Source organism: Pseudorasbora parva, chromosome 6, assembly GCF_024679245.1.
Source record: "Pseudorasbora parva isolate DD20220531a chromosome 6, ASM2467924v1, whole genome shotgun sequence".
NCBI classification, from domain to species: domain Eukaryota; kingdom Metazoa; phylum Chordata; class Actinopteri; order Cypriniformes; family Gobionidae; genus Pseudorasbora; species Pseudorasbora parva.
In genome coordinates this window covers 8,438,731-8,466,320 of record NC_090177.1, presented here as the reverse complement: position 1 = coordinate 8,466,320, position 27,590 = coordinate 8,438,731, and the positions used below count along the sequence as shown (strand labels likewise).

The following is a 27,590-nucleotide window of genomic DNA, read 5'->3' as shown; positions in this document are numbered from 1 at the left end:
CACGTTTGCTGCACAAACTATTACTTCTTAAAGCACTAATGCACAGGACGCACAATGCTGATCTTATTTGTTTTCAGAATGAAGAAAAAGGAGAACGAGCGAGAGGAGGAGATCAGGGAGGAGGACAGAGACCGAGAGCCCAGAGAAAGACGCTGCTTCCAGTGTGGAGATATGGGTCATGTGAGGAGAGACTGTCCCGACTACAAACACCTCCGGCAGAGAGTAGTGCCTGGGCCAGGTACAGCTCAACTTCACTTACCGTATAAATCTGAAAACGATGTTTATTTGTTCATTAATTCAGCCTCACCAGAGCATTTTCATGAGCCCAAACAATTCATGCTTATATTTAATAAAAGAATATAATAAATAAATAAAAATATTTGGTAAAAGGTAAATATTATTATTATTTTATTTTTAATGAATATATTTTCTAATGATTTATACTATATTTTTTGTTTTTTGTAATTTTCACATATTTTTGTGATATCTACACTATCAGTTATCATTTCTTTTATTTTGTGAAAATTACTAAATAGATTTACACTTGTATACACTATATATTTTATTAATATAGTAAATATAACATAATACTTGTTTATGTTAAATTAAAAAAAGAAATGGGTAAATATTAGTTTTTTATATTTTTCTATATAGCTATTCTGTCCATTTTTTTCCAAGTAGATATAAAAATGTGCAATGCATTAGATTTATACTTGTGTACAATATATTTTTCATAAATCTATTTAATATAAATTACATTTATAATAAAAATAAAATTTGATAAATGTGTAGGTATTAATTTTATACTTTTATTTATTTATTTTATAGTTATTCTGTAGTGGATTTAAAAATGTGCAGTGCACTAAAATACAGTAAATGTATATTTATAATTAATCAATAAGCAATTAAATTATTTTAAATAATTACCTTTTACGCTTAATAATTAACCACTATAATTTATGAATATGTTAAATAAATATACATTTATTTTAAGTATGTATTCAGTGAAACTGGATAAAATATAAATAATAGTTAATTTTATAAATAATTTTTTAAAAAAATATACAAAATTATTTGGATGAATAGACAAATATATATATATATATATATATATATATATATATATATATATATATATATATATATATATATATATATATATATATATATATATATATATATATATATATACATAGTATTTTTACATTGTCTCATCAACGCTGGTTTTATTATGTAATGTCTTGACACGATCTGTGGCCAGTAGGGGTCAGTAAATGAAAGCGTTTGACTGTGATTACTCTGGTTGATTTCCAGTAACGTTACCTCACATGGTCCGGGCCATGGCGAGCTCTCAGTCCATCCCCATTCCTCAAGGTGCTTCAGTCCAGGAGCGGGTCGGCCGGAACAGGCAGCCCTCTGAATGTGTAAGAAACAAAACCCTTTACTGTAGCTATGGTCAATGTTTCTCACTATTTCACTGTTCTCTGACATTCATGTGTTTCGCCAGTCGACTGAATCATAACACTGTAGGGGAATTACAGTTAGACAACATAAAGAGCGATATGCTCAATGAACACCAGGAGTCAAAGTGGACAGATAGCACTCACCGTACAGATAACTTTAACAACATCCAAAGATGGTATTCTTTTCTCTACACGGATTTGCTTATTTAAAGACATTAGGCGTTTCTCAATGTCAAGGAAGGATCCTCGGAAGCCAGAATTCTAAGGATGCCACGTCATCGACATCCGACGAAGGACTGTTCCAATGTCGAGGATCCTCGAATTTCAACCAAGGACTGAGTCCTTCGTTCGAAAAATATGTCATATACAGAAAAGGATGCATATGAGTAGCCTTCGCGCACTTCGCGTTCTCAAATCACCCACAATCCTATGCGCGCAGCTTCGCTATCTTCTAACGTTCCCGGAGTCGGAGCGTGAACGGGGCAAATATGCTTGTATCGGAGTTTGTAGATGGGAAGGAAGGAGGCGGGAACCGGCGAACGTTCAACAACTTTATTATAAATAATAAACAAAACGAAAGTAACACGGGGAAAACCCTCACGGGCGACTGCCCGCACACACATAATAAACCATAAACAAACCATAACATAAACTCCAGGCCTATTCCTCTCTCGTCTTCCACGCTCCACCATTTATACTCCAATCACTTTGCCGTGAGCCGAGACCGGTGTGGCGGCGATCAGCTGCCGCTCATTATCACTCCATCAGCCCGCTCTCACGGACCCTCACCTCGCTGATTGCCACAATGCTTTTATTTACGTTACCAAACATTTGTTATAACCGTAGTAAATATACGTAAAGTTTAACGTTTAAATGCCAGTACAAATTACTACTGTATTGATATAAAAATATATACAAATATCGTTACACATAATGTTATTGATGGCCAACGGACCTTTTTACTGACGTAATGACGCAATGACGTGCACTTGCTAGCCTGTTCCATTTGCGTGTTCTTCGAATCCTAATGAGGAGCCTCGCCTAGCCTCTGAAGGAAGTGACTTGGAAGGATCAGTCCTTCCAAGGAAGCATCCTTGACATTGAGAAACACCTATTATCTTTGACACACTTGTATACGTAAGAAACTGTGGTGAGGTTCACCGATGAGTCAGATATTTCAGAAGGACTCTTCTCATCTAGGGCGTTGCTGACCTTTCCTGGTCCTTAGGCTTGGTCACATGTCTCTAATAATAATAAACAACTGCTGCCAGCACAATTAGATAAGAGTTACTGTGAGGGCTTCACTGGAGCAGAACATGAACACTACATCCACACAGAGGACTCATGAACTTTGCACATGCATATAGTTATTAATGGTGCTATAAAGCCGAAAATAAATTGCACATGCTGAGTGTGTGTTGGTTAGTGGAGACAGTGTAGTGTGTTATTGAAAACCTTTTGAATGTGAAGATCAAGGTCAATTGTACTTTACATTGTCTTCTGGGAAACATGTAAGTATATTCTGTTGCTTCCAAAGGGCAATACTAAATGAGAAAATACACATTTAAACAAGATAATTAGGATGCACCGATTTTAACAAACAATTATCGACCAATACCAAAATTTTATCATTAAAATGGATGTTTTGATCATGTTTTAAATCAGCAAAGTAAAAAGAAAAAGAAAAAAAAGAACGTATAGTCTACTAGCTAGTTTATTGCTGCATTATAACACATAAATACAGACCAAGATGCATATGAGGTTGGTTTAAGAGTTTCCAGGTACAGAAATAAAGTAAATGTTAAATAGCTGCATATTCTTCACTGTATAAATGAAATGCATATATTATAATTACATTGAGATGTAGCTAAACACACTAAATAGACACTAGTGTATATCGCAATTTGATTTAAGTGTATTTATTAATCAAAAACTTTGACAAATTCCGTGACATTCCGTGTTTTTAAAAATTCAGTTTTTATGACTGGATTCTGTTTGCGTTTTCTGCATCGCAGAAATGAATCCTTATGACCGTCAAGAAGAGTAGTGAGGAATATTACATTATAATCTTGGATTATGCAGCAGACATTACACAGCTCAGTGCCTTCATGCAGTTCATCAATAAACCAGCGCTCTATTATATCTGCCTTTTTCATGCTATAGCCGATGGTTGTAAATTGATCAAAACATTGGCGTCTGACACATCAGTGCATCTCTATAAATAACATCCTGTTCAAAAGTTTACACCCCACGGCTCTTAATGCATCCGTGAATGTTTATTGCGGTCAAGTTCATTGTACATGTATAGCAAATATTCAATATCACCTATCAAACCATTTATACATTAGACACTCATTCTTTCCTTTTAATTTGTGCACACTGAATCTTTTTCTCTGTCTTTTTCCTTCCAGTCTGATACGCGTCAGACTCCTCCGTACTCTCCTCAGCCGTCTCCATACAGCCAGGCGTCCGTCTCTCCCCAGAACAGCAAGCCTTCCTCTGCATCCTCTACCTCCGCCAGCCTGTCCAAACCCTCCCAACCGCAGCAGCAGGTTCCCCAGGTCCAGCTTCCCATCTTCAGCTTTCCGCACTCCCACCCGAGCCAGTACCACGCTGGGCTCTCTGCACTGGGCCTTCTGCCCACTCACCCCCAGCAGCCGCCCCTGACCTCGGCCTCCTGGCCCATCCACGGCCCTCTCATCCAGGGCTCCGGGGCACCTGCCGCCTCCGGCCACCCGTCCTCCCCGGGCCTGAAGTTTGCCGTCCGAGGTGGAGGGGGAAGCGGAGGTGGGCAGGCGGTGAATCCCGCCCCCATGAACCTAAACGACCCCAGCATCATTTTCGCTCAGCCGTCGACGGGGCGGTTGCCTGGTGGAGTGGGCGGCCCGGGCAGAGAAAGGGGGCACCCCTGGCACAATCACCATCTCAATCCGGGGCCACTAGTGGGAAATGGCACGGTTAACAAGACAGGTACACACACGTGGTTCTCACAGTATTTGTCAGCAGCACAAATAGAAAAAGGCATATATATGTGTAGATATATGGATATTGATATACAGGTGCTGGTCATATAATTAGAATATCATCAAAAAGTTTATTTATTTTACTAATAATTTGAATGGATATAATTTGAATATAATACAAAATTGAATAATTTGATATTCAAATTTGAATGAAATTCCATTCAAAAAGTGCATGAGCATGTACAGCCCTCAATAGTTAGTTGTGTCTCCTTTTGCCTGAATTACTGCAGCAATGTGGCGTGGCATGGAGTCGATCAGTCTGTGGCTCTGCTCAGGTGTTAGAAGAGCCCAGGCTGTTCTGATAGCGGCCTTCAGCTCTTCTGGTCTGGCATATCGCATCTTCCTTTTTCACAATACCCCATAGATTTTCTATGGGGTTAAGGTCAGGCGAGTTTTCTGGCCAATTAAGAACAGGGATACCATGGTCCTTAAACCAGGTACTGGTGGCTTTCGCACAGTGTGCAGGTGCCAAGTCCAGTTGGAAAATTAAATCTGCATCTCCATAAAGTTGGTCAGCAGCAGAAAGCATGAAGTGCTCTAAAACTTCCTGGTATACAACGACGTTGGCCTTGGACCTCAGAAAACATAGTGGACCAACACCAGCAGATGACATGACACCCTAAACCATCACTGACTGGGGAAACTTTACACTGGACCTAAAGCAACGTGGATTGTGTGCCTCTCCTGTCTTCCTCCAGACTCTGGGACCCTGATTTCCAAAGGAAATGCAAAATTTACTTACATCAGAGAACATAACTTTGGACCACTCAGCAGTCTTTTTTGTCTTTAGTCCAGGTGAGACGCTTCTGACGGTGTCTGTTGTTTAAGAGTTGCTTGACACAAGGAGTGTGACAGCTGAAACCCATGTCTTGCACACGTCTGTGCGTAGTGGTTCTTGAAGCACTGACTCCAGCTGCAGTCCACTCTTTGTGAATCTCCCCCACATTTTTGAATGGATTTTGTTTCACAGTCCTCTCCAGGGTGCAGTTATCCCTATTGCTTGTACACTTTTTTTCTACCACATCTTTTCCTTCCCTTCGCCTCTCTATTCATGTGCTTGGACACCGATCGCTGTGAACAGCCAGCCTCTTTTGTGTCTTGGACTCCTTGTGCAAGGTGTCAATGGTCGTCTTTTGGACAACTGTCCAGTCAGCAGTCTTCCAATGATTGTGTCGCCTACAGAACTAGACTGAGAGACCATTTTAAGGCCTTTGCAGGTGTTTTGAGTTCATTAGCTGATTAGAGTGTGGCTCCAGGTGTCTGCAATATTGAACCTTTTCACAATTTTCTAATTTTCTGAGATACTGAATTTGGGATTTGGGGACTAAAATAAATAAACATTTGACATATATCTGTGTGTAATGAATGAACATTTTATACAAGTTTCACTTTTTGAATGGAATTAGTGAAATAAATCAACTTTTTGATGATATTCTAATTTTAGGACCAGCACCTGTGTGTACATATGACTATTATCTGTGATTTGATGAGTCTGTGAATGCGTTTGCTGTGTGTTTATCGAGAGTAGGTGGTGTTTGTGAGCTCAGGTAAGTCTCACAGGTGTATTGGGTGCACAGGTGACGTCACTTCTTTTAGTCTGAGCACTGGAAACTAGTTTCACTGGACTGCTTGTAAAACATCCCATTCTAATGAAACCTTTGTTTTCCAAGCATTTCCTTCCATTCAAATCACATTTTATAGCATAATGATGTATATTACTTTCAAACCGGTCAAGTTATTACTAGCTTAAATAAAGGTGTCAATGAAAGCTTTTGGTTTCATAATGGTTTAGTGTTGTTTATATTAATCTCTGTTATTACAGAGCCATTTGTTCATGGTTCTCTCTCCCCATTTCAGATGCTAATTTCCCGTCTCAGTTTGGGGGTGTGAGTCCGGGCTCTCGATCCTGGGAGCACGGCGGTGCTGCTTCGTATTCCCTGCCTCCATCCTACATGCCCTACCGTCTGCCACCCTACCTGCAGCAGCCCAACAAACCCTTCATCTCACAAGGTAGCAGGTCTCGTTTGGATAAAACATTCAAACTTTATACATATCTCTTTCAATGTCCAAAATAACTTGGACATTTAAATTACTGTCAACATTAAACATCTATCTATCTATCTATCTATCTATCTATCTATCTATCTATCTATCTATCTATCTATCTATCTATCTATCTATCTATCTATCTATCTATCTATCTATCTATCTATCTATCTATCTATCTATCTATCTATCTATCTATATATATATATATCCACACGCACACACATTTTATATACTGTATAAATATTAGGGATGCCACAATACTCAAAATAATATTGAATCGTTCGGTACTGCATTCACGGTTTAATACACGCTGGTGAATTGCGCTTTTTTTCCGCGCTTGTTTTGCATTTAATTCATTATATATATATATATATATATATATATATATATATATATATATATATATATATATATATATATATATATATATATATACACACACACACACACAGAGTCGTGGTCAAAATTGTTGGTACCCCTGGTAAATATGATCAAATATGGCTGTAAAAAAATAATCTGCATTGTTTATCCTTTTGATCTTTTATTTTTAAAAATCACAAAAATCCAACCTTTAAGTAAAATAATTGAAAATGGGGGTTAAATCACATTATGAAAAAATTTTTCTCTAAAACACGTTGGCCACAATTTTTGGTAAAATGTAAAATGTCTAAGTATATTTACATTAATATTTAGATTTTTTAGCACACCAAGGTGACAACGAACATCAAATTGTCCAGCTATGATGTCTTGTTTCAAAGTAGAGTTTAGATTCTCTGCCCGAGCCCGAACCGACCCACGGGCCGAGTCAGGCCGAGATTTTTTTGAAGGGCCCGTGATCAATTGTGTTTGTTTTTTTAATCATTAGCCTACTTTACTAGTCTAATTGGGTGGGCAGAAAGCTATGCTATAATCAGAAATTATATATATTTTTTAGCAAAGTAAGAACTAATACAACAACTAAGAAACAAATGTGTAGGCTACAAAGTTGCACAAGTCAGGATTAGTGTAAAAATGCGTGTTGAACTCACAGCTCGTGCAGTGAAGGATCGCAGCATTATAAAAAGAAACGCTGTGTCAAGAGCTGCTCGCGTGAACACTGCACTTTGCTTAATTAAATATCTTCGAATCGTTTCGTTTAAAAGTGGACATTTTAAGCTTTCTATACGCATATTTCTCATGTCTGTGAGGCAAGTAGCCTGCTGAGTTTCGGTTTATTTATGAGATGCGCGCTACAGTTCATGAGCATCACTCCCACGACTTCATGTCACAATTATAGTCTGCTATTTGCTTCTTATTTATTAAATCCAGGCAATTGGCCGAAGAAACCTTTTTTAAAATTAAGATACAATTTAAACAAAAGAAATGCTTTCTACAAAACAAAACGTAATATTAAACTAAATGACCATCAAAATCATTTCTGACCCACTCGCATCTTTTCACTCATCATAATCAGATGAAATGTATAAATAATATTTTAAAATTTTAACATAAATATGAAGGAAAAATCACATTGTTTAATGGCTACAACAAAGTAAGCTACAGATAAATGTCTGAGCTGGATTTGAGCAAACATCAGTTTACCGGTGAGCGGATCATGAGCGCGCGCCTGCGGATTATTGAGCGGAGTCAAGTCAGCTTTATTTATAGCCTATAGCGCTTTTACAATGACGATTGCTTCAAAGCAGCTTCACAGTGTTAAACAGGACAATACTGCAACAAAATTTGATTCGGCTGTACAGTCGCTGTGCAGAAAACAGCGATGTTATCAACTCATTTAAGTTTATCAGTGTTAGTTTTAACATGAGTCTCACCAGTCCGCTTCGCTTTGCTCATTACAGGCTCGTTCTCATGGTCGGGGTTTAATCGGGCTCGGGCTCATAATTACAGTTAATGTGTCGGGCCGGGCTCGGACACAATGTGCACGGGCTCGGGTTGGGTCGCGCTTGATTTTTTGAGCCCGATCTAACCTCTGTTTCACAGGAGTATAAATATGAGGAGGCAAAAGCCAAATTCCCTTAATCATTTATCACAATGAGTGAAACCAAAGAATATTGTTCTGATGTGCAGCAAAAGATTGTTGAGCTTCACAAAATAGAAAGAGGCTGTAGGAAAATAGCGAAAGCACTGAAAATCCCCATTTCCACCATCAGGGCAATAATTAAGACCCTCCATTTAACAAAAGATGTTACAAATCTGCCTAAAAGAGGACGTGTGTATATATTGATGGAGAATCGCAGAGAAACTATGTCTTAATGTCACAATACAAAATAATCTACAGTAATTAAATGGAAATGTTATTTTCTCCCCTATTATGCCATATATCTGAGTGAAGCAGCTTCTCAAACAAGAACAAATGTAGGGCGGGGCTTGTGAAATCAATTGGATGGTTCTGGTTTGCTATTGGTGGATGTCGCTCCAAGAGGGAGGGGAAGATATTCTGATTAAAGAATACGAGGCATATGAATTAAAAGAATAATAATGATAATTCATTTATTATAAATTACAGCAATATTCCATAAAAAAAGAAATACTCAATTTTAATTTCATGATGACTTTAATGTTGGTAAAAGTTGTCTATTTATGTAGAAAAGTATTTATTTTACTATTTTTAAACAAGACCGAGATGTTTTCATGACGTTGCTGTTATGTTATCCATAGACATGAAGATAACTCTGAAAAATGAATTTCTCTTTGGTGGTGTTAACCAGCCACAAATGGAAAAGTGTCCACTTATAACCGCCTCTTTCTGCCCCTCTTGCAGGTTCTGTGGTGGCGAATCAACATTACCCGCTTATTCAACACGGCCGACTCGGCAATCTCAACTACATTCAGCAGAAGAAATGAAGAAATGACACTTTACTTTGTAAACCAATGCCCAAGGTCCTTATAGAAAAAAGACTAACTTTGCATCATTTGGTCATTTGGAAACTTTTTAAAATGGATTTTATCATTTTTGTACAGTTTTTATGTTTTATTTTCCTTTAATTTCTGTGTGTTTCATCACATTGATTTGTGATACAAAATGTCAGATATTTTAATACCCCTATTTTTGGAGGGGCCCAAAAAAGTGTTTTTATTTTATGTGTAAAAAAAGGATTTCAAATGTATTCACTTTATTTTTATTAGCCGTATTCCTATTTTGCTTGCATAAGGACAAAGGCTTTAGATAGGAAAATCCAACATAACAACCCAATAAGACAATTATGTAGTGCCAAAATCTTCCCTATAGCAAACCAAGAAAACAGACAAAAAGAGCCGAAAAAAAATCAAGAAAAGACCAAAAAAATAAATAAAGAAAAAGCAAACCAACATGCTGCTGTTGCCTTTTATTTTCTATATATTTTTAATAGTACCTTTTTTATTTTAATTGTTGCAAAATGTATAAATATGCATGACAATGCAAAAATCTGAACTGTAAACTCATGCTTTACCTTTGCTGTAGTTTTGCTGTCACCTATCCCCCCTTTCCCAGACCTCTTGCCTAATCTCAATAACAAAGACAAGATTAGGGTGTAGGCAGTTTCCACTGGTGTGTAGTAGAGAGCTTTGAGCTTGTCAGTCATTTACTAAACTTGCCCCACTTTGCAGTGAAAGAACATCTTCTCTTAGATCTAGCTAGTTTATAAAGGTAAAATGTCTGTTTTGCAGAAATGTAATCTTTTTCATGTCTTGAATGTTTCGAAGCATGCAGCATTAGCAGTCAACACTAGTATAACTCTTACATAAGTATGAACTGGCGTGTCAAGCTTACTCTCTTCCTGTCTCCTCCCTCTTTGGCTCTGTTTATAAAGCCCACAGTCGTCCACTGCTCTTCAAAGGAATCATGTGGGCGACTCTCATGAAGTTAGATCTGGCCTCTGCAGGCCTGGCTCTGTTTCTGGGCCTGATCATTCTGGTTCTGTTCGAGATCTTTAGGATTAATTCCTCCAGAGGTCGAACTCCTCCTGGTCCCAGACCTCTGCCCTTTGTGGGATCCTTACCACAGTTTTTGAAGAACCCATTGGAGTTTGTGAGATCAGTGAGTCTTTGCTTTCAGCTTATTGTGTAGAGAATTTATTTTTGTGCAAATGTGTCTTATGTTCTCCTTGTGCTTACTGAGATGATGTCTAAACCACTTTAGTTGTGTTGAAGTGCTGTGAAATCTTCTCCGAGTAGATGCCTCAGTATGGAGAGATGAGCACTTTGTATCTTGGGAGGAAGCCGACGATAATGCTCAATACAATCCAGGTCACAAAGGAAGCCCTGGTCCAAAATGGATCATCTTTTTCAGGAAGGCCACCTGTACCACTTCTAAACTGGGTCTCTAATGGATATGGTCAGTAAAACGTATTCATTTGAAGATGTTGTAGTGTACTAATACATCTGAGTTTTGATTAAATGGAAAAAGGGAATTATTGTATTGTTCTGAATATATGACAACCCTGATTAAAATACCTGGCATGTCAAAAAATTTGGTATTGTCAGATATAGCACTAAAAAGACTCCCTGAAGTCAGAGGGCAAGCGCTGGGCAAGAGTTGGGCAAGACATTCTTACGCCGCATCGGAGCGGCCGTTTTGAAGAAACAGACAGGCAAATGTGTCAGTACGTAGCTGAAATAAGAAATTAAGGGCTTCACTGGTGGTTATGTTGAGCTCTTTGGCTAAAACCATATCCAGTGGTTATGTACATCCCCTCATCTCTTTCCCTGGCCACACACCCGCATGTCAACTTCTTCAAAGCGGCCATTTTTAGGGCCACAGTAAGCTTTTCTTGGACCTGGACACCATCTACGATTACACTCTTGACACGCCGTACTTCTTGGCTGCTTAATGATAGCCTGGTCCTAAAAGACTCATACTTTTCAGTCTGGCCACTGATGATATTGATGAGCTTTAACTTACTTGAAGGCTTCCTTGATCGCTAACGTTTTGTTGTGACGTGTGCCTTGTCATGGTAAGTCCTTCACCACTAATGGAGCAAACTGGAAAATCAAACTTTTCCTGAACCCAGTGGTGAGGAAGGCCACAACATCATGGCCACCAACAAAACTTAGCAAAGATCGTTCTTGCTCTGGCTTTAACTTCTGGATCTTCGGAAGCATTGCCACAATGGAACGAATGGTTTCACTTTTTCCATTACTGGACCACAACCGTAGACTGTATAAAAAAAAATAAAAAAAAAAGCACATGGTGTCCGTGTCATCGCCTATAAGATTTTGAAGAGCAATTTTGAAGCGTAGAGACGAGCTGCGTCACTCCCCCGATAACAGAAAATGGTCAAAGCGGCGGGAAACGGGCGGAGCTGAGGTGATGCAATGACCAACAGACAGCAGATAAATGGTTTCGGATTTATGATTCGGATCGCGTGTCAAACTGCTGAATCATGTGACATTGGTGATCCGACTCATGAATCAATACGCTGATTCATAACCATTTGAATCTTTATTTGAGGATTGAAAACAAACCAGGAAGAGAAGACAACGCTGAATAAAGTCGTAGTTTTTTGTTATTTTGGGACCAAAATGTATTTTCAATGCTTCAAGAGATTTGAATTAACCAACAGATGTCACATATGGACTACTTTGATGATGTTTTTATTACCTTTCTGGACATGGATAGTGTACAGGTCCTTCTCAAAAAATTAGCATGTGATAAACGTTCATTATTTTCCGTAATGTAATGATACAAATTAAACTTTCATATATTTTAGATTCATTCCACTCCAACTGAAATATTTCAGGTCTTTTATTGTTTTAATACTGATGATTTTGGCATACAGCTCATGAAAACCCAAAATTCCTGTCTCAAAAAATTAGCATATTTCTTCCGACCAATAAAAAAAAAAGTGTTTTTAATACAAAAAGTCAACCTTCAAATAATTATGTTCAGTTATGCACTCAATACTTGGTCGGGAATCCTTTTGCAGAAATGACTGCTTCAATGCGGCGTGGCATGGAGGCGATCAGCCTGTGGCACTGCTGAGGTGTTATGGAGGCCCAGGATGCTTCGATAGCGGCCTTAAGCTCATCCAGAGTGTTGGGTCTTGCGTCTCTCAACTTTCTCTTCACAATATCCCACAGATTCTCTATGGGGTTCAGGTCAGGAGAGTTGGCAGGCCAATTGAGCACAGTAATACCATGGTCAGTAAACCATTTACCAGTGGTTTTGGCTCTGTGAGCAGGTGCCAGGTCGTGCTGAAAAACCAAATCTTCATCTCCATAAAGCTTTTCAGCAGATGGAAGCATAAAGTGCTCCAAAATCTACTGATAGCTGCATTGACCCTGCCCTTGATAAAACACAGTGGACCAACACCAGCAGCTGACATGGCACCCCAGACCATCACTGACTGTGGGTACTTGACTCTGGACTTCAGGTATTTTGGCATTTCCTTCTCCTCAGTCTTCCTCCAGACTCTGGCACCTTGATTTCCAAATGACATGCAAAATTTGTTTTCATCAGAAAAAAGTTTGGACCACTGAGCAACAGTCCAGTGCTGCTTCTCTGTAGCCCAAAGTGTCTTGACCTGGGGAATGCGGCACCTGTAGCCCATTTCCTGCACACGTCTGTGCACGGTGGCTCTGGATGTTTCTACTCCAGACTCAGTCCACTGCTTCCGCAGGTCCCCCAAGGTCTGGAATCGGTCCTTCTCCACAATCTTCCTCAGGGTCTGGTCACCTCTTCTCGTTGTGCAGCGTTTTTTGCCACACTTTTTCCTTCCCACAGACTTCCCACTGAGGTGCCTTGATACAGCACTCTGGGAACAGCCTATTCGTTCAGAAATGTCTTTCTGTGTCTTACCCTCTCGCTTGAGGGTGTCAATGATGGCCTTCTGGACAGCAGTCAGGTCGGCAGTCTTACCCATGATTGCGGTTTTGAGTAATGAACCAGGCTGGGAGTTTTTAAAAGCCTCAGGAATCTTTTGCAGGTGTTTAGAGTTAATTAGTTGATCCAGATGATTAGGTTAATAGCTCGTTTAGAGAACCTCTTCATGATATGCTAATTTTTTGAGACTGTATGCCAAAATCATCAGTATTAAAACATTAAAAGACCTGAAATAGTTCAGTTGGTGTGCAATGAATCTAAAATATATGAAAGTTTAATTTTTATCATCACATTATGGAAAATAATGAACTTTTATCACATATGCTATTTTTTTGAGAAGGACCTGTAGTGTGCACACACTTTCACTGAAGGAACAGAAAAGCTCTCGGACTAAATATGAAATATCTTAAACTGTGTTCTGAAGATGAACGGCGGTCTTACGGGTGTGGAACGACATTAGGGTGAGTCATTAATGACATAAATTTAATTTTTGGGTGAACTGACCCTTTAAAATTTGGCCGGTAAAAACAAGAGGATATATCTCAAACCCAGATGATGTGCAGAAGGCAACACGTTTTACTCTTATTTGTCGCTCCCTATTATTGTGGGTGTATTATTGAAATTGAAAAGTCTAGACCCTGAATATAAGATGATCCCATTTTTTTCATCATGCATTTCCAAGAACGTTTTATATTCGGAACTATACAGTAATGGCAAGATTGTTGATAGTCTAAGTTGTCCAAAGGTCTGTTCTCTTTCCATCAGGTATAATAATGGTCACGTTTGGTCACACCTGGAGGCAGCAGAGACGGTTTGCTCTGCACACGCTCAGAAATTTTGGCCTGGGAAAGAAATCTTTGGAGGAACGGGTGACAGAGGAAAGCAGTTACCTACTTTCTGAAATGCTCAAATCAGAAGGTGAGGATTTTAGACTGTAAATATGCTTTCAGTGTTTAGAGGTGCTGTACTCTGTCATGCTCCAACTTGTCTTTGTTTAGTCAAACTTCTAAACAAACTTTAAACATGCTACTTTACGAAAGTATGTAGATGTGAGTGCATAGTCCCATTGTGCTTTAGTATTTCGGTTAGCATCAAATGCCATTAATCCAGATTTAGTCAGAAAGCTATAAATTCAACTTTTTCTTTGTGATTTTCTTTAAACTATTAATGAACTCCTTTCCATGGTTTTCTTTGTTGAAGGCAAGCCTTCCGACCCACAACATGCAATACACAATGCTGTTTCCAACATTATATGTTCCATCGTCCTGGGGGATCGGTTCGACTATGATAACGAGGACTTTGGATACCTTTTGGAAATCATGAAGGAGAACGTCAATAATTCAGGGTCACTTGTTGGGCAGGTATGAACAAGTGTTAAAAATGTTTTTAGCTAAACACTGTCCTAGTATCCAACTGGATCTTGCTCTACTGTCTGCATTCCCATAAGTTCTCAATACAAAGCATTGTTACTCTTTGGCAAAAAGTTAACAAACCTTGCCAGCGTTCACTCGTGCAGCATCAAAACCTCAGCTTTCTGAACGTTTGTGTTCCTGTTGCTTTTTTGCTGTAAATTGCTGTCATTTTCATCACCAACCTACAATGTCTCCCAGTGTGTGTTGCAGTAGGCTTGTTAAAACCTCCTGCGATCTCTTTTGAAGACAATACGGAAGTAATGTAAACTGCAATTCCTCAACTGGCCACTAGGCACAGGCTCCAGAAGGGACCAGAATATCATTGAGCCCCATGTTAAAATGATCAACTTTACAGCAGAAAAAAACATGTTTACAGCCTGGGACAAATTGTGGTTTTGGCCTATAAGGCTAATATTGACCTTCATGACAACTGTGAAGGGGTGAATTTTTTTTTATAACACATTCATTTACGTTATATAAAGCCTTAAAGTTCTGCATAATTAAGGGCGTGGTTACAGGTGGATAGCTATTTATCCGGCGTCCTTTTTGCCCATTTTCTGTTATCCGGGAGTGACACGCGATGACGCGCTCACAAGATGGGAACGCCAAGCTCGCCCCTACTTTAAGCTTCAGAACGGCTTATTGGAATCCTATGGGTGATGTCAAGGACACTACGTCCATATTTTTTATTTTTTACAATCTATGGTTAAAACCATCATCAAACAATCAGATAAGGCAGTATGCCACAAAGTAAACAACTTGTCCAATCCTGATCTGGAGGTGCAACTTTCTACAGAGTTTAGCTCAAACACTTCTTAAAATCGCCTTAAAAAGCTAATAAACAGCTGCATCCAATATTGTTTACTGTGCCTTTATGTCTTATTTACAGTATTCATAGAACAGTAGGCAAAAAGTACCTAAATTATCTACTATTTCCAGGGATATTCTGAAGTGTGCATCCAATGGACACTGTACTATCCCAAGAGGCTTTTTTTTTAAAGGGGCTATGATTTGAGAAATCAACTTTTCCTTGTGCTTTTGATATATAAAAGATCATGGTAATATAAGAATATCCTGTACGTTTCGGAGCTGAAAATGTCCTTGTTAGTCAAAGAAAAACTTTTATTGAAAGCTGGCTCAGCAAACAAGAGATCTGCGAATGAGCTTCCCTGTGATATCAGAGTGGAGTAAAACGCCACCTCAACGGAAAAAACGCTTAATTTTTTAGCCCCACCCACCGATTCGCACATGGCATATAATAGATAAATAACATAGGCCTACGTGACGCTAAACCGGATCGAACTACCAAGCAATAAACGGGCCGTTGAAGATTACAAAATATTGTGCAGTGCCTGATTGTGGAAGAACACAGTTCGCTGCATAAGCTTCCTTCAAATTTCAATATTAGGAATACGGTTAAACTTTATTTTTAATGAAGTTCCAACTCACGTGGGTGAAACATTGAGTATTTTTTTCAATTAATTTCACCACAGATTCTTTTGTCAACAAGACAGGTCATGACTGGATTTGAAAACAGAATCAGATTAAAAAAACATGATGTGTCCTCTATATTGGATCTGACAGGATTCACAGCAATGGTGCAACCGTAATCCTAACACTGTACAACAAAAATGTGTGAGTTGTGAGTTTGTATGTGATATAATTGCATTGTTACAGATCGTCTGATTATGTGTATGTGTCTAACTAAACATAATTAGCGATGACTTACCACGGTGTCACAGGCTGGAGTATCCTTTGTATTTGAGGTGTTGTTGGTTCATTGTCCTGCGATTCGGAATCAGACTCTGGGTTGAACATGTATTAACGAATCATTTCAGTTGCCATTTTTCCACATTGAATGTTTTCAAAACTATTCCCCACGTGTACTGATGGGGAAGTCAGAACTTATTATATTATGCAAAATTGTTTACTTCCACTCCAAGTCTTGAATGGCAGTTTATGACCCCATCAATACTCATGATTTACTCAAAAGAAGTACTAACTCTGCTGTTGATGCTGCATAGTTATCTATAGCCCTTTTCTTTTCCAGGTGTTTAACTTACTTCCCATCATCAAACATTTCCCAGGGCCCCACCAGAAAATCTATCAGAATGCCGAAAAGGTGAAGAATTTCTTCAGGAAAGCAATCAAAGCACACCGAGAAACTCTGGATCCAGACAGTCCACGGGACTACATTGATGCCTACCTCCTGGAGATTGAGAAAGTGAGCTCACGACAAACCGTTCTAGAAACTGTTTAGTCCTCTCTTTGATGGTAGTTACTATTTGGAAAGGTGGCAGCGATTTTACCAAGTAAAACACATAACCTATGTTCTCTAAATAGGGAACAAAACGCTCCGTAGCAATGACGCAATGGGAATGCCCGCAATGGGAATTGCCAAGGTAAGCGCTGCCGTATCTGGCACAAAAGCACCAGAAAAACCCGAATGTCTGGATTAAGCGGACAGGACATCCAAACCCAGAGCTATGTCAAGATCCAAACTATAAAACCTGACAACAGTGTGCAGAGGGGACCAACCTTCTGCCACACAAATCTCTTCCAGAAGTGCTTGAGAGGAAGCCACACCTCTGGTACAGTGTGCCGAATGCTATTAGGCGAAGGTAGCCCATGCACCTCATAAGCCAAAGAAATATCCACTGTCATCCAATGGGAAATTCCATCTGGATGTGGCAAGCCCACAGCATCCAACACCAAAACATACCAAAAGTTGGTTTGATTTCCTCCAGCCACCAGAACGATCCAGATACAGCTTCAAAACCCAAACAGGGCAGAACAATTAACTTTTTCATCCAAAGAGGCAAAAGGAGGTGGAAAGAGTGGAGGGAGGTGGTGACTTGAGAGCAAAATTAAGTGAACAACATTGGGCAAATACCCCGGCCTGGGCCTTAAGGTAACCTTAACCTAACCAGGAGCAAAATACAAACAACCCTCACAAACGAAGAGAGCTTGTAACTCCCCCACTCGCTTCAGAGAAGTTAGAGCCAACAAGAGAGCCAACTTGAGAGTCAGAATCCAATCCGGTGCTTACTCCAAGGGCCCAAAGGGAGCCTCCGTTAATCCCTATAAAATGACTGACATGTCCCAGGAGGGGATACCGGGGGAGCGTACTGGTCTCAGGCGCCTCACCCCTCTCATAAAGGGTAAAACCAACCTATGCCTTCTCGAAGGGTCGTCTTCCAACTACCTGTGAGCAGATATAACATCAACATACACCCTAAGTGTAATTGCTGCCGCCCCGGCCGCAAACTTCTCCTGCAGGAATTCCAGCACTGAGCCCTCAAGGCAGTTAACTGGATCAACAGCATGGGCTGGGCAACATGACTTGAAAGCCCCAACTTGGAGGAATAGAGCTCTTATAATAGCAATGGTCTCCTGAACATCTACAGGATGATCGTTACTCAAAACTGATGGCCTCTGATGGGCCACACCCACAGTTTCCAAATTTTGGGACGAGGATGCCAAATCCTGCCCTGAAGCTGAGACAGCAGGTCATCTCTGACTGGAATATCCCAGGGAGGGAAGTCCAGAAGGAGAACAAACTCTGAGAACCATGGGGAATCTGGGATGGCCAGAATGGTGCTACAAGCAGGAGACTGACTCCTCTCTCTCTCTCACTCTGTACAGAAACATCAGAATCAGCTTGATAGGCAGAAATGCCTAGAGAGTTTCAACCTCGGCAAGGGATGAGCGAAGGCAGCTGGTCCCTGGGGACATGGACTACCCTCAGAAACAGGAATTTGCACTGGGCCCACAGGAGGAAACAACGTGCATGCATGTCCAGGGTTCGCAACCGTGAGCCCCCCTTGGCGATTCACATGAGACGCCATCGCCATGTTGTCCGTTCTGACAAGGATGTCCCCTGAGAAAAGGGAAAAAGTGCTAAAGGGCTAAAAAGACAGCTCTCAGCTCAAGGCAGTTTATGTGCCAAGCTAGAACTTCCCCTGTCCAGACTCCACATGCTGGCCTGCCCTCGATCACCGTACCCCAGCCGGTCAGAGAGGCATCCGTCGTAATCATCTGGTGACAGGAAACAGCCCCCATGTTGACCCTCTTTGAAGAAAAAAAGATCTCGCCACACTGACAGAGCTCAGAACAACCACTCTCAGTAGGTAAAGGACCAATCTAGAAGCCTGTGACCGGTCCCTACAGAGGCATAATGTCCAAGCCTGAAGTGGGTCAAGCATGCGACTAGACTGGAAATCTAGGCAGGAGCCAGTTGGGCCTGCATCAAAATGGAATCCAGATAGACCCCTATGAAGTCGGTCTGTTGGGACGGTATGAGCACACTCTTGTCTCCGTTTACTCTCAAGCCGAGGGACATTAACATTGCGAAGCACAATATCTCTGTGATAAGCTGCAAGCTCCCTGGACTGGGCGTCATTGCTAAGCAGCGTTGAGTGAACCTATAAAAAATAACTTTTTTTTACGAACTACCCCTAAAATGAGAAGGTACTTCAAAACCCCAATTCCATTATTTACTCATAAATTTGTTCTAGGACCAACCTACAAGGGAAAATCACTGTAGGCTGCTTGATAATCAAACATGCATAGATCAATTGAAATGCTTTCTGTTTTCCTTGGAGCAGCAAAAGTCCAACGAGGACTCCACATTTCATGAGGATAACATGATTATGTCAGCTGCTGATTTGTTCCTGGCTGGAACTGACACCACATCGACCACCATCAGATGGGGACTCATCTACTTGGCACAATACCCAGATGTACAAGGTACTTAGGCTTAAACGGTTTGTTCACCCAAAAATTAAGGTTCTGTCATTTACTCAACCTCTAGTTTATTTCTTCTGTTAAACACAAAAAATATATATTTAGCTAAATGTTGGTAACCAGACATTTTACTTTGGCTTTCATAGTATTTTTTTCCTACTATGTAAGTCAATAAATACATTGACTGTTTGATTACCAACATTCTTCGAAATATCATCTTTTGTGTTCAACAAAAAAAAGAAACTCATACAGGTTTGGAACAACTTGATGAAAGAATTTTCATTTTTGGGGGAACTTGGGCAAATGTAACATTATATGAATGCATGAATTTATAAATTATGCATGATTTCTAATTTACCTTGGATCTGCCAAGTTTGTAAATTTAGATATAAAGATAATAAGTATTGTTTGCATGCATTTTAAGGGTTTGATAACCTAAAAGTGAGAATTCTGTCCTCTATCAAAGTCATTTGTTTTTGTTTGAGGAACAGACCAAATTTTAGTCATCATTCAGTGAAAATCCTCCCTCCACAGCTCTCGAATCTCATTTGTAATTTTTCATATTCAAACATGGCTGTCAGACACAGACGAGGACACAGATGGTTTGTGCTCAGTGATATTTATTAAACAGAGATAACGGACACAGGATAACTTAAAGGTGAATCTTGACAAGTAGAGTGAGTAGACAACAACAACAGACTTTCCTTGGTGAAGACATGACAAAGACGGTGATCCAGAGGATGACGAGGACGATGACGATGATGAAGAAGACGGGCAGGTAGATACAGGTAGTAGCAGGTAACAGGTGTGAGGTTATGACAGTACCCCCTCCTCCACGGGCTGTTCCTGACTGCTGGGATGATGAGTGGCGATGGCGTCTGCCACGGCCTCGAGGAGCAGGTCGTTCAGGGTGGTCGTGATGGAACTGTATCAGAATGTTGGGGTCCAGTATGTCGTTCCTGGAGATCCAGCACCGCTCCTCAGGACCATAGTCCTCCCAGTCTACCAGGTACTCCAGCCAAGACCCCGTCGCCGCAAATTAAGAATAGCTCTCATCCGATAGACGTTGGTGTCCTCATCGATGGTGGGAGGAGGAGGAGGAGGTACGGCACCATCACCATGTTCTGTGGGGGAAGAAGATAGAGGGTCAGAGAAGGGCTTCAGGAGGGAGACATGAAATGAAGGTGCAATACGGTAGTGTGAGGGAAGGTGAAGATGATACGTGACATCATTCAGCTGCCTGTCGATGGTAAATGGTCCGATATAACGGGGACTCAGCATGGCAGCCGGAGGCGGATGTCACGCATGGAGAGCCAAACCTTTTGGCCCGGCTGGAACTGCGGCGTGGGTCCTCGTTTGGCATCAGCTTGCTTTTTGTGCCTCCGGACTGCCTGCTGGAGTTGCACGTGAGCTGAGTCCCAGACCCTCTCACTCTGGCGGAACCAGTAATCCATCGCTGGGATCTCCGAGGGCTCACCCGACCAGGGGAAGAGCGGTGGTTGAAATCCGAGGACACATTGGAACGGGGTGAGCCCTTGAGAGGGTGGAAGGTCCATCATGAAGTCGACACCCAGGTCGTCACCCAGAGTCCAGGGACGCTCGGGGATCGGAAGCGGCACCAATTTACTTTTGGGCAGTCTCCTAGGAGTTTACGTCAATAGAAGTTGGCGAATCCCAGAAAGCGTTGCAGCTCCTTGATGGTGCTGGGCAACGGCCAGTGAGTGATGGTGTCCACCTTCCTCTGGTCCATCTTGACTCTGTGGTTGTCGATGATGTCCCCAAGAAACTGGACATTAGAGATATGGAACTCACACTTCTCCAACTTGAGGTAGAGCTGATGGTCTCTGAGCTTTTGGAGAACTTGGTGGACATGCCCCTAATGCTCCCTCAGGTCCCTCGAGTAGATGAGGATATCATCAATATAGACGATGACGAATTTATTTAAGAATTCTCGAAATACCTCATTCATGTAATTCTGGAAGATCGAGGGTGAGTTGGACAGCCCATACGGCATCACCCAGTACTCGTAGTGACCTGAGGGAGTGATGAAGGCTGTCTTTCACTCGTCTTCTTTGCGGATGCGACTGAGGTTGTAGGCACTTTTGTAAATCAATCTTGGAGAAGACGACAGCCCTACGCAGCTGTTCCAAAGCTGCCGGGACCAGAGGAAAGGGATAGCTGAACTTGACGGTTTGTGAGTTGAGATGGCGGTAATCAATACACGGCAGCAACCAGGAGAGGAGAAATGGCGGACACGACCTCGGCCCAGCGGTTTTCCCTGAATGGTGGTGATGCAAAGGTCGACTGGGCAACGTTGACGTTGAGAATTCAGGCTTTCGAGAGTTTGCTGACTGATGAAGTTCCCAGCCGACCCTGAGTCGATGAGAGCTTGTGCTGAAACAGAGGAGTGTGAATTACTAACAGAAACTGTGGTCTTGGTAAGATTGGCAGTAAGAGGCGGCAGCTGGATGGCACTCACCGCTGGCCGAGAGGGTTGCACCATGCAGGTCATGATACCATGTCCATCTCCCCCACAATACAAACAGAGGTGTTGCGCAATTCTGCGTTGACATTCGCTTGTGGACAGCTGGTGCGTGTCGATTTGCATGGGTTCAGGTGCTGGAGGTGCGACAGATGGTGGGACGGGCAGAGGATCTACAGTGAGTGTGTGAACACCACAGGCAGACAGTCGTTGTGAAACATGGATGGTCTTCTGCATGAGGGCTTCCAACCCCATGGTGTCCTCATAGACTAGATCAACTGCTTGATCACATTGAGGAGGCCGTGGCGGAAGATGGTGATGAGGGTCGATTCATTCCATCCACTCATGCAGGCCAACCTGCGAAAGCACAATGTATATGAGCTTGTGGTCTCTTGTTTACCTTGGTGAATGGTGAAGAGTTGGTAATGGACTGATAATTCTGCCGTTTGTTGGCCGAAGACCTCTGTAAGATGAGTGCAGAATGCTGAGACCGAGCCGGTGACAGAGGCATTGGACTCCCACAACGATTGCGCCCACTGAAGTGCTCGGCCGGAGAGGAGAGAGATAATGAAAGCCACCCGACCTCTCTCGTGACGGAAGAGATGTGAATTCCCTTCCATATACAGAGAGCATTGACGCATGAACCCGCTGCAGTCCTCCGCCGTGCCGCTGTATGTCGCTGGTTGGGCCATGGGACTTGCACAGGCAGCTGAAGAAGTGGTTAGTGACGTAGATGCCGGTGAAGGTGAGCTAGCTGGATTAGCTGCTGGGGTGACGGTGGGGGTGTCTTGACTCAGTGAGGACCGTACTGTGTGAACCAGAGTGGTGAAGTGGTCGGCGGTGCGGTCCCCGCCTGTGTCCGGAGAGCTCTGCATAAGGTCTGGTCTTCTGTCAGACACAGGCGAGGACACAGATGGTTAGTGCTCAGTGATATTTATAAACAGAGGTAACGGACACAGGATAACTTAAAGGTGAATCATGACACGTAGAGTGAGTAGACAACAACAACAGACTTTCCTTGGTGAAGACAGATGATGAAGACGGTGATCCAGAGGATGACGATGGGGAAGACGAGGATGACGATGATGAAGACAGGCAGGTAGATACGGGTAGTAGCAGGTAACAGGTGTGTTGATCGGTGCAAGACCAGACAAAGACTGTGGGGATGAGGAGTGCTATTTTTGGGCCATTGGTGATTGCGAACAAGTGGGCGTGGCTGTGTCTGAAGGTGGTGGCTGTAAGGTTGTGACAATGGCATAGCATGTTACGATTGGTTTTGAGACACAGAAACCAGTACCATTTGGTCTAGATGTCAAACCTTGTTGCATATGCAAGACAATCATGCAATGTTTCTTGCATTCACAAAAATATGTATTTTACCAGTTGCAAGTGCTTCTTTTGTCGCAGTGAGTTCTGCCCTTTAAAGGTCCCGTTCTTCGCGATTCCATCTTTCAAACTTTAGTTAGTGTGTAATGTTGCTGTAAGAGCATAAATAATAACTGTAAACATTTTAAAGCTCAAAGTTCAATGCCAAGCGAGATATTTTATTTAACAGAAGTTCCCTTTCAAAGCTTACAGCGAACAGCCGGTTTGGACTACACCCATGCACTTCCTTGCAGGATGACATCACTAGAACAGTTTGTTGACTAACCCTCTGCCCACAAGAATACGCGAAATAGCGGGCGTGGTCTTGTTGCTCTCCCATGTGGAGAAGAGCGCGCCTCCCCCTTTTGAAAACACACTTGGCAATAAAGCTCCTTCTGATTCTGAAACAAAATAAAAATACAATATTAAAGGTCCCGTTCTTCATGTGTTTTCGAAGCTTTGATTATGTTTACAGTGTGCAATATAACATGAGTTCATGTTTTGCGTAAAAAAAACAGTATTTTTCACACAATTTACTTATCTGTACACCGCTGTTTTCTCTGTCCTAAAAGCAGCCTGATGATTTCCTTGTTCTATACATAACAACATTTTACCAATCACACTGGGACCTTTAAAAACATTAGACATGAAAGGGATAAAACAATAGATTCACAAGATGCATGATCTGTAGTATATCTGCATTCTGTGACTTGAATCAGGGAGGAAGTAGAGAGGAGGAGAAGGTTTTGGGCAGGGCGGTGTCCTACAGTCTCTCTGTGAGATCTTCTCTCCAGGTTAGTGAGTTTTATTGTTTTATTGCAGGGTGTTGGATCTCAACTTTTGTCTTAGCAGTAAAACCGCTTAAAAAGATGAGTTTCCCACATCTCACTAGCTGCTGCCGGTCTGTCAGGAAGCTGGTGATTCACTGACACATTGAGGATGGCATGAAGTGCTGGGTCAGTTTAGCTGTGAGGAGATCAGGCATGATGGTATTAAAAGGCCGAACTGAAGTCCACAAATTAGATCCTTGCATAAGTCTGTCGAGATGTTGATAAATGTCCCATGTTAACTGCATCATCCTCAGACCTGTTTGTTCTGAAGGCAAATTTAAGAGGATCCACCAAGGGTCCAGTGATGTCTTTAAGGTAGGCCAACACCAAGATTTCAAACGACTTCATGACCACAGACATGAGAGTGACAGGTCATTTAGTCCAGTGATTTTGGGTTTATGGGGAGCGTTTGATAGTGGAGTGTTTGAATAAGCAGGAAACTTCACACTGCTCCAGTGATCTGTTGAAAATCTGCCTAAAGACTGGGGCCAGTTGGTCAGTGCAGGCTTTCAAATAAGTGGTTGAGATGCCATCTTCTGTTTTTTGAAGTCTGCTCACGTCCTCCACACTGACCTTAAGCTCAGGTTGGATGGCAGGAGGGGGGAGGAGAAGGGGTGCAGGAGGTGATGGTGAGGTGTGATTTGCAGATTAGAGCGGGTGTGTGGTGTGAGACTGGAGTTGAGTCTCACACCACACACCCGCAGTTTCAAACCTGCAGTTGAATGCATTCAGATCCTCAGCCAGGTGTTGATTCTCTACGGATCGGGGGGATGGTGACTTGTAGTTAGTGACATTCCTCAGGCCTGTCCAGACAGATGCCGGGTTGTTGGCTAAAAACTGATTTTTCAGCTTTTCAGAGAGGCTTTTTTTTAGCAACTCTTATCTCCTTTGTTAGTCTTTTTCTAGCCTAGTTATATGAGGTTTTATCCCCAGAGAATCCTCTTTGGCATGATGAAGCTGTTTGAGTTTCCCAGTAAACCACAGTTTATCGTTAGTGAATAATAAGAAGGATTAAGGATAAGAATGTTTTAAAGTTCTAGCTTGCAAGTTCTGTGCTTTTAGTAACCAAATGGAAATGATGAATTGGAAAAATATTGCATAATTTGTAAATGCAACTAGGTTTATAGAGATTTTCATTGTAGCACACAGGTAGGCTAGTCCCATCCCAAACACACCATTGTTTGAGTTGGTGTAAGGTTTTGAAAGTGCCACATGTTTTAGGAGGTCAACCTTTCAGTGGCTTGTGTGTTGTATTTTAACACTGAGAAACGTACACACATGAATTTTAATTTCGTTACAGAACGATGTCATGAGGAGATTGTTCGGGTGCTGGGTTACGACCGTTTTCCCAGCATGGATGATCGTGACAAACTACCATACACGAACGCCACTGTTCATGAGTTTCAGCGATTTGGTAACATTGTACCCATTAACTTGATGCATGACACAACTCAGGCCACAAAACTTCGAGGATACGACATTCCCAAGGTAATGAATGAAGCCTGAATGTGTTGTTTTTCCTGATTAAAATTGTTTGTCTAACAAAGTTTGTCTTTCTAGGGCACAGAGATACTGACTAACTTAACAGCCATTTTAAGTGATAAGGAGCACTGGAAGTATCCAGACACTTTTAACCCAGATAATTTCTTAGATGATAATGGACAATTCTTAAAACCAGAGTCTTTCCTCCCTTTCTCCTTGGGTGAGTCACTTCAATGACAAAAATAACATCAGTAGACCAAGAGCGAACCCAACTAAATTTGAAACTGTGTTTTATCTCCATTTTTCAGGTCCGAGGACATGTCCCGGTGAGACTCTGGCTAAGATGGAGCTCTTCGTCTTCATCACTTGTCTCCTGCAGCGCATTCGTTTCTCCTGGCCCGCTGGTGTGCCGTGGCCAGACATGAATGGGATTTTCAGTTTGGTCCGCTCTCCTGATTCATACGACATCATATGCCAGAGCAGAGCTTCCTAAGGATTGACCATCAGTAACCGTTCAGTAACCGTTCCGCCATTAAAGTGCCCCTATTATGCAATTTTTAAAAGCTAATGAGTTGGTTTTGAAGGTCTCCTACAACAGGTTTAAATGCATTAAAGGTAAAAAAAAAACTTTAATTTTCACATAATATACTTTGCCACAATGTTCAATGATTCTCAAACGACTCGATGGCTGAATCCGTCTCTCTAAATCCCTCCTTTCTGAGAACTACTCTGCTCTAATTGGTCAGACTTCCCAGTCTGTTGTAATTGGTCTTCCGCATACAGTGCACATTGGAAACAAACCCTTATTACCATAAACTCCATCTCCGTCTGGGGGCTTCCTAAAGCTCTGTGATTGTACACACTGTAAAAATGATGTCAGTTTTACATCAATCCCAGTGTGAGTCCGAATCGATAATGAAACATTGGAAGAAATGGTTATACAACCCGAACCTTCATCACAAAGATGACTCGAGCAGGCCGTTTCTCACTGATACGCTACTCATTTTAAAGTACATTATGAATGTATTGCGTTGCACATGCAGGAACTGTATCAATAACAGCGTATACATTAGCCGAGCACTAACGTCAATGACTGATGGAACATTAAAGATAGCAAAAAACAATCTTGCTCCTCCATTCTTTATCTTTACTCAAACTAGTAAGAATGACAGACAATCTACGTTAATACACAGTTTGAGGTAATAGTGACCCACAGCTGATGAGCAGAAGTATTTCAGTAAGATAGTGTGTTAGGCGGAAATGGACACAATATAAAACACAAAACTACGTATTTTAAACAACCCGTAGAAAATATACACATCAATATTTATTGATTCTACTTACAGGTTCTGAGGAGCAAGCTGGTCCAAATAAACTGGTACTGACCAATCATTCCAGAGCAAGCGTTTTACGGATCCTAAGTTAACTTAGTCAGGCATTATCCAAATATCATTTCTAGTGACGTAGAACCGTAACAGAGTTGATTCTTTCTTTGGGGTGACAATAACTTCATTTATCGTGCACTTTTAACTTTATGACTTTTACATTCACAAACAACCATATTACACACTGCATAAAAGGAACTATAAAAAATAAAACATAATTTAGCTGGTTTAGCTAGCGCTGACACTTGATGTTAATATAAGCGAAGGAATTATATTCTGGTTTAATAGGTTTTGAAAAAAGATGCTGTATTATTTGTTGTGAAGTGTTGACCCTGATATTACAATAAATGACTGCAGTGCTGTAATACCACTGTAAATTAAGTTTCGTTTCTCTCATGATGAAATCTCTCATGTGACAGCTTCTGTTACTACAGACAAGCCTGTACAGGTCTAAACTAGATTTGTGGCTAATCACATGAAGTTGTGTGTGTGTGTGTGTGTGTGTGTGTGTGTGTGTGTGTGTGTGTGTGTGTGTGTGTGTGTGTGTGTGC

General features: G+C 41.3%; 2 protein-coding genes across 3 annotated transcripts in view; both read left to right on the top strand.

Annotated features, from left to right (window-relative positions):
- tut4 (terminal uridylyl transferase 4) overlaps positions 1-9,844 on the top strand; it is a 63,630-nt gene extending 53,786 nt beyond the window's left edge. Inside the window, exons 26-30 of one of the 2 annotated variants that reach the window (XR_010905286.1) lie at positions 78-238; positions 1,315-1,424; positions 3,875-4,024; positions 6,344-6,496; positions 9,297-9,844. Coding sequence is in view for 1 of the 2 variants with exons in the window: in XM_067445532.1 (XP_067301633.1) it covers positions 78-238; positions 1,315-1,424; positions 3,875-4,433; positions 6,344-6,496; positions 9,297-9,379 (1,066 nt within the window). In the remaining variant the exon portion in view is untranslated. Of the gene's footprint in view, positions 1-77; positions 239-1,314; positions 1,425-3,874; positions 4,434-6,343; positions 6,497-9,296 lie in introns of both variants that reach the window. The other variant, XM_067445532.1, reaches the window with a different exon arrangement.
- Positions 9,845-10,301: 457 nt separating this feature from the next.
- On the top strand, positions 10,302-27,420 carry LOC137078339 (cytochrome P450 2B4-like). The gene is made up of 9 exons (XM_067445534.1): positions 10,302-10,553; positions 10,691-10,850; positions 14,103-14,255; positions 14,538-14,698; positions 16,800-16,973; positions 19,357-19,498; positions 25,473-25,660; positions 25,733-25,874; positions 25,963-27,420. The coding sequence occupies exons 1-9, from the start codon at positions 10,359-10,361 to the stop codon at positions 26,145-26,147; spliced, it is 1,500 nt and encodes a 499-aa protein (XP_067301635.1). The 5' UTR covers positions 10,302-10,358; the 3' UTR covers positions 26,148-27,420.
- Positions 27,421-27,590: the final 170 nt, after the last annotated feature.

Coding starts and splice junctions, on each gene's coding strand:
- LOC137078339 (XM_067445534.1), top strand. CDS start 10,359: ATGTGGGCGACTCTCATGAAGTTAGATCTGGCCTCTGCAGGCCTGGCT. Junction 10,851..14,102: donor CTGGGTCTCTAATGGATATG/GTCAGTAAAACG, acceptor TCTTTCCATCAG/GTATAATAATGGTCACGTTT. Junction 25,661..25,732: donor GAGGATACGACATTCCCAAG/GTAATGAATGAA, acceptor TTGTCTTTCTAG/GGCACAGAGATACTGACTAA.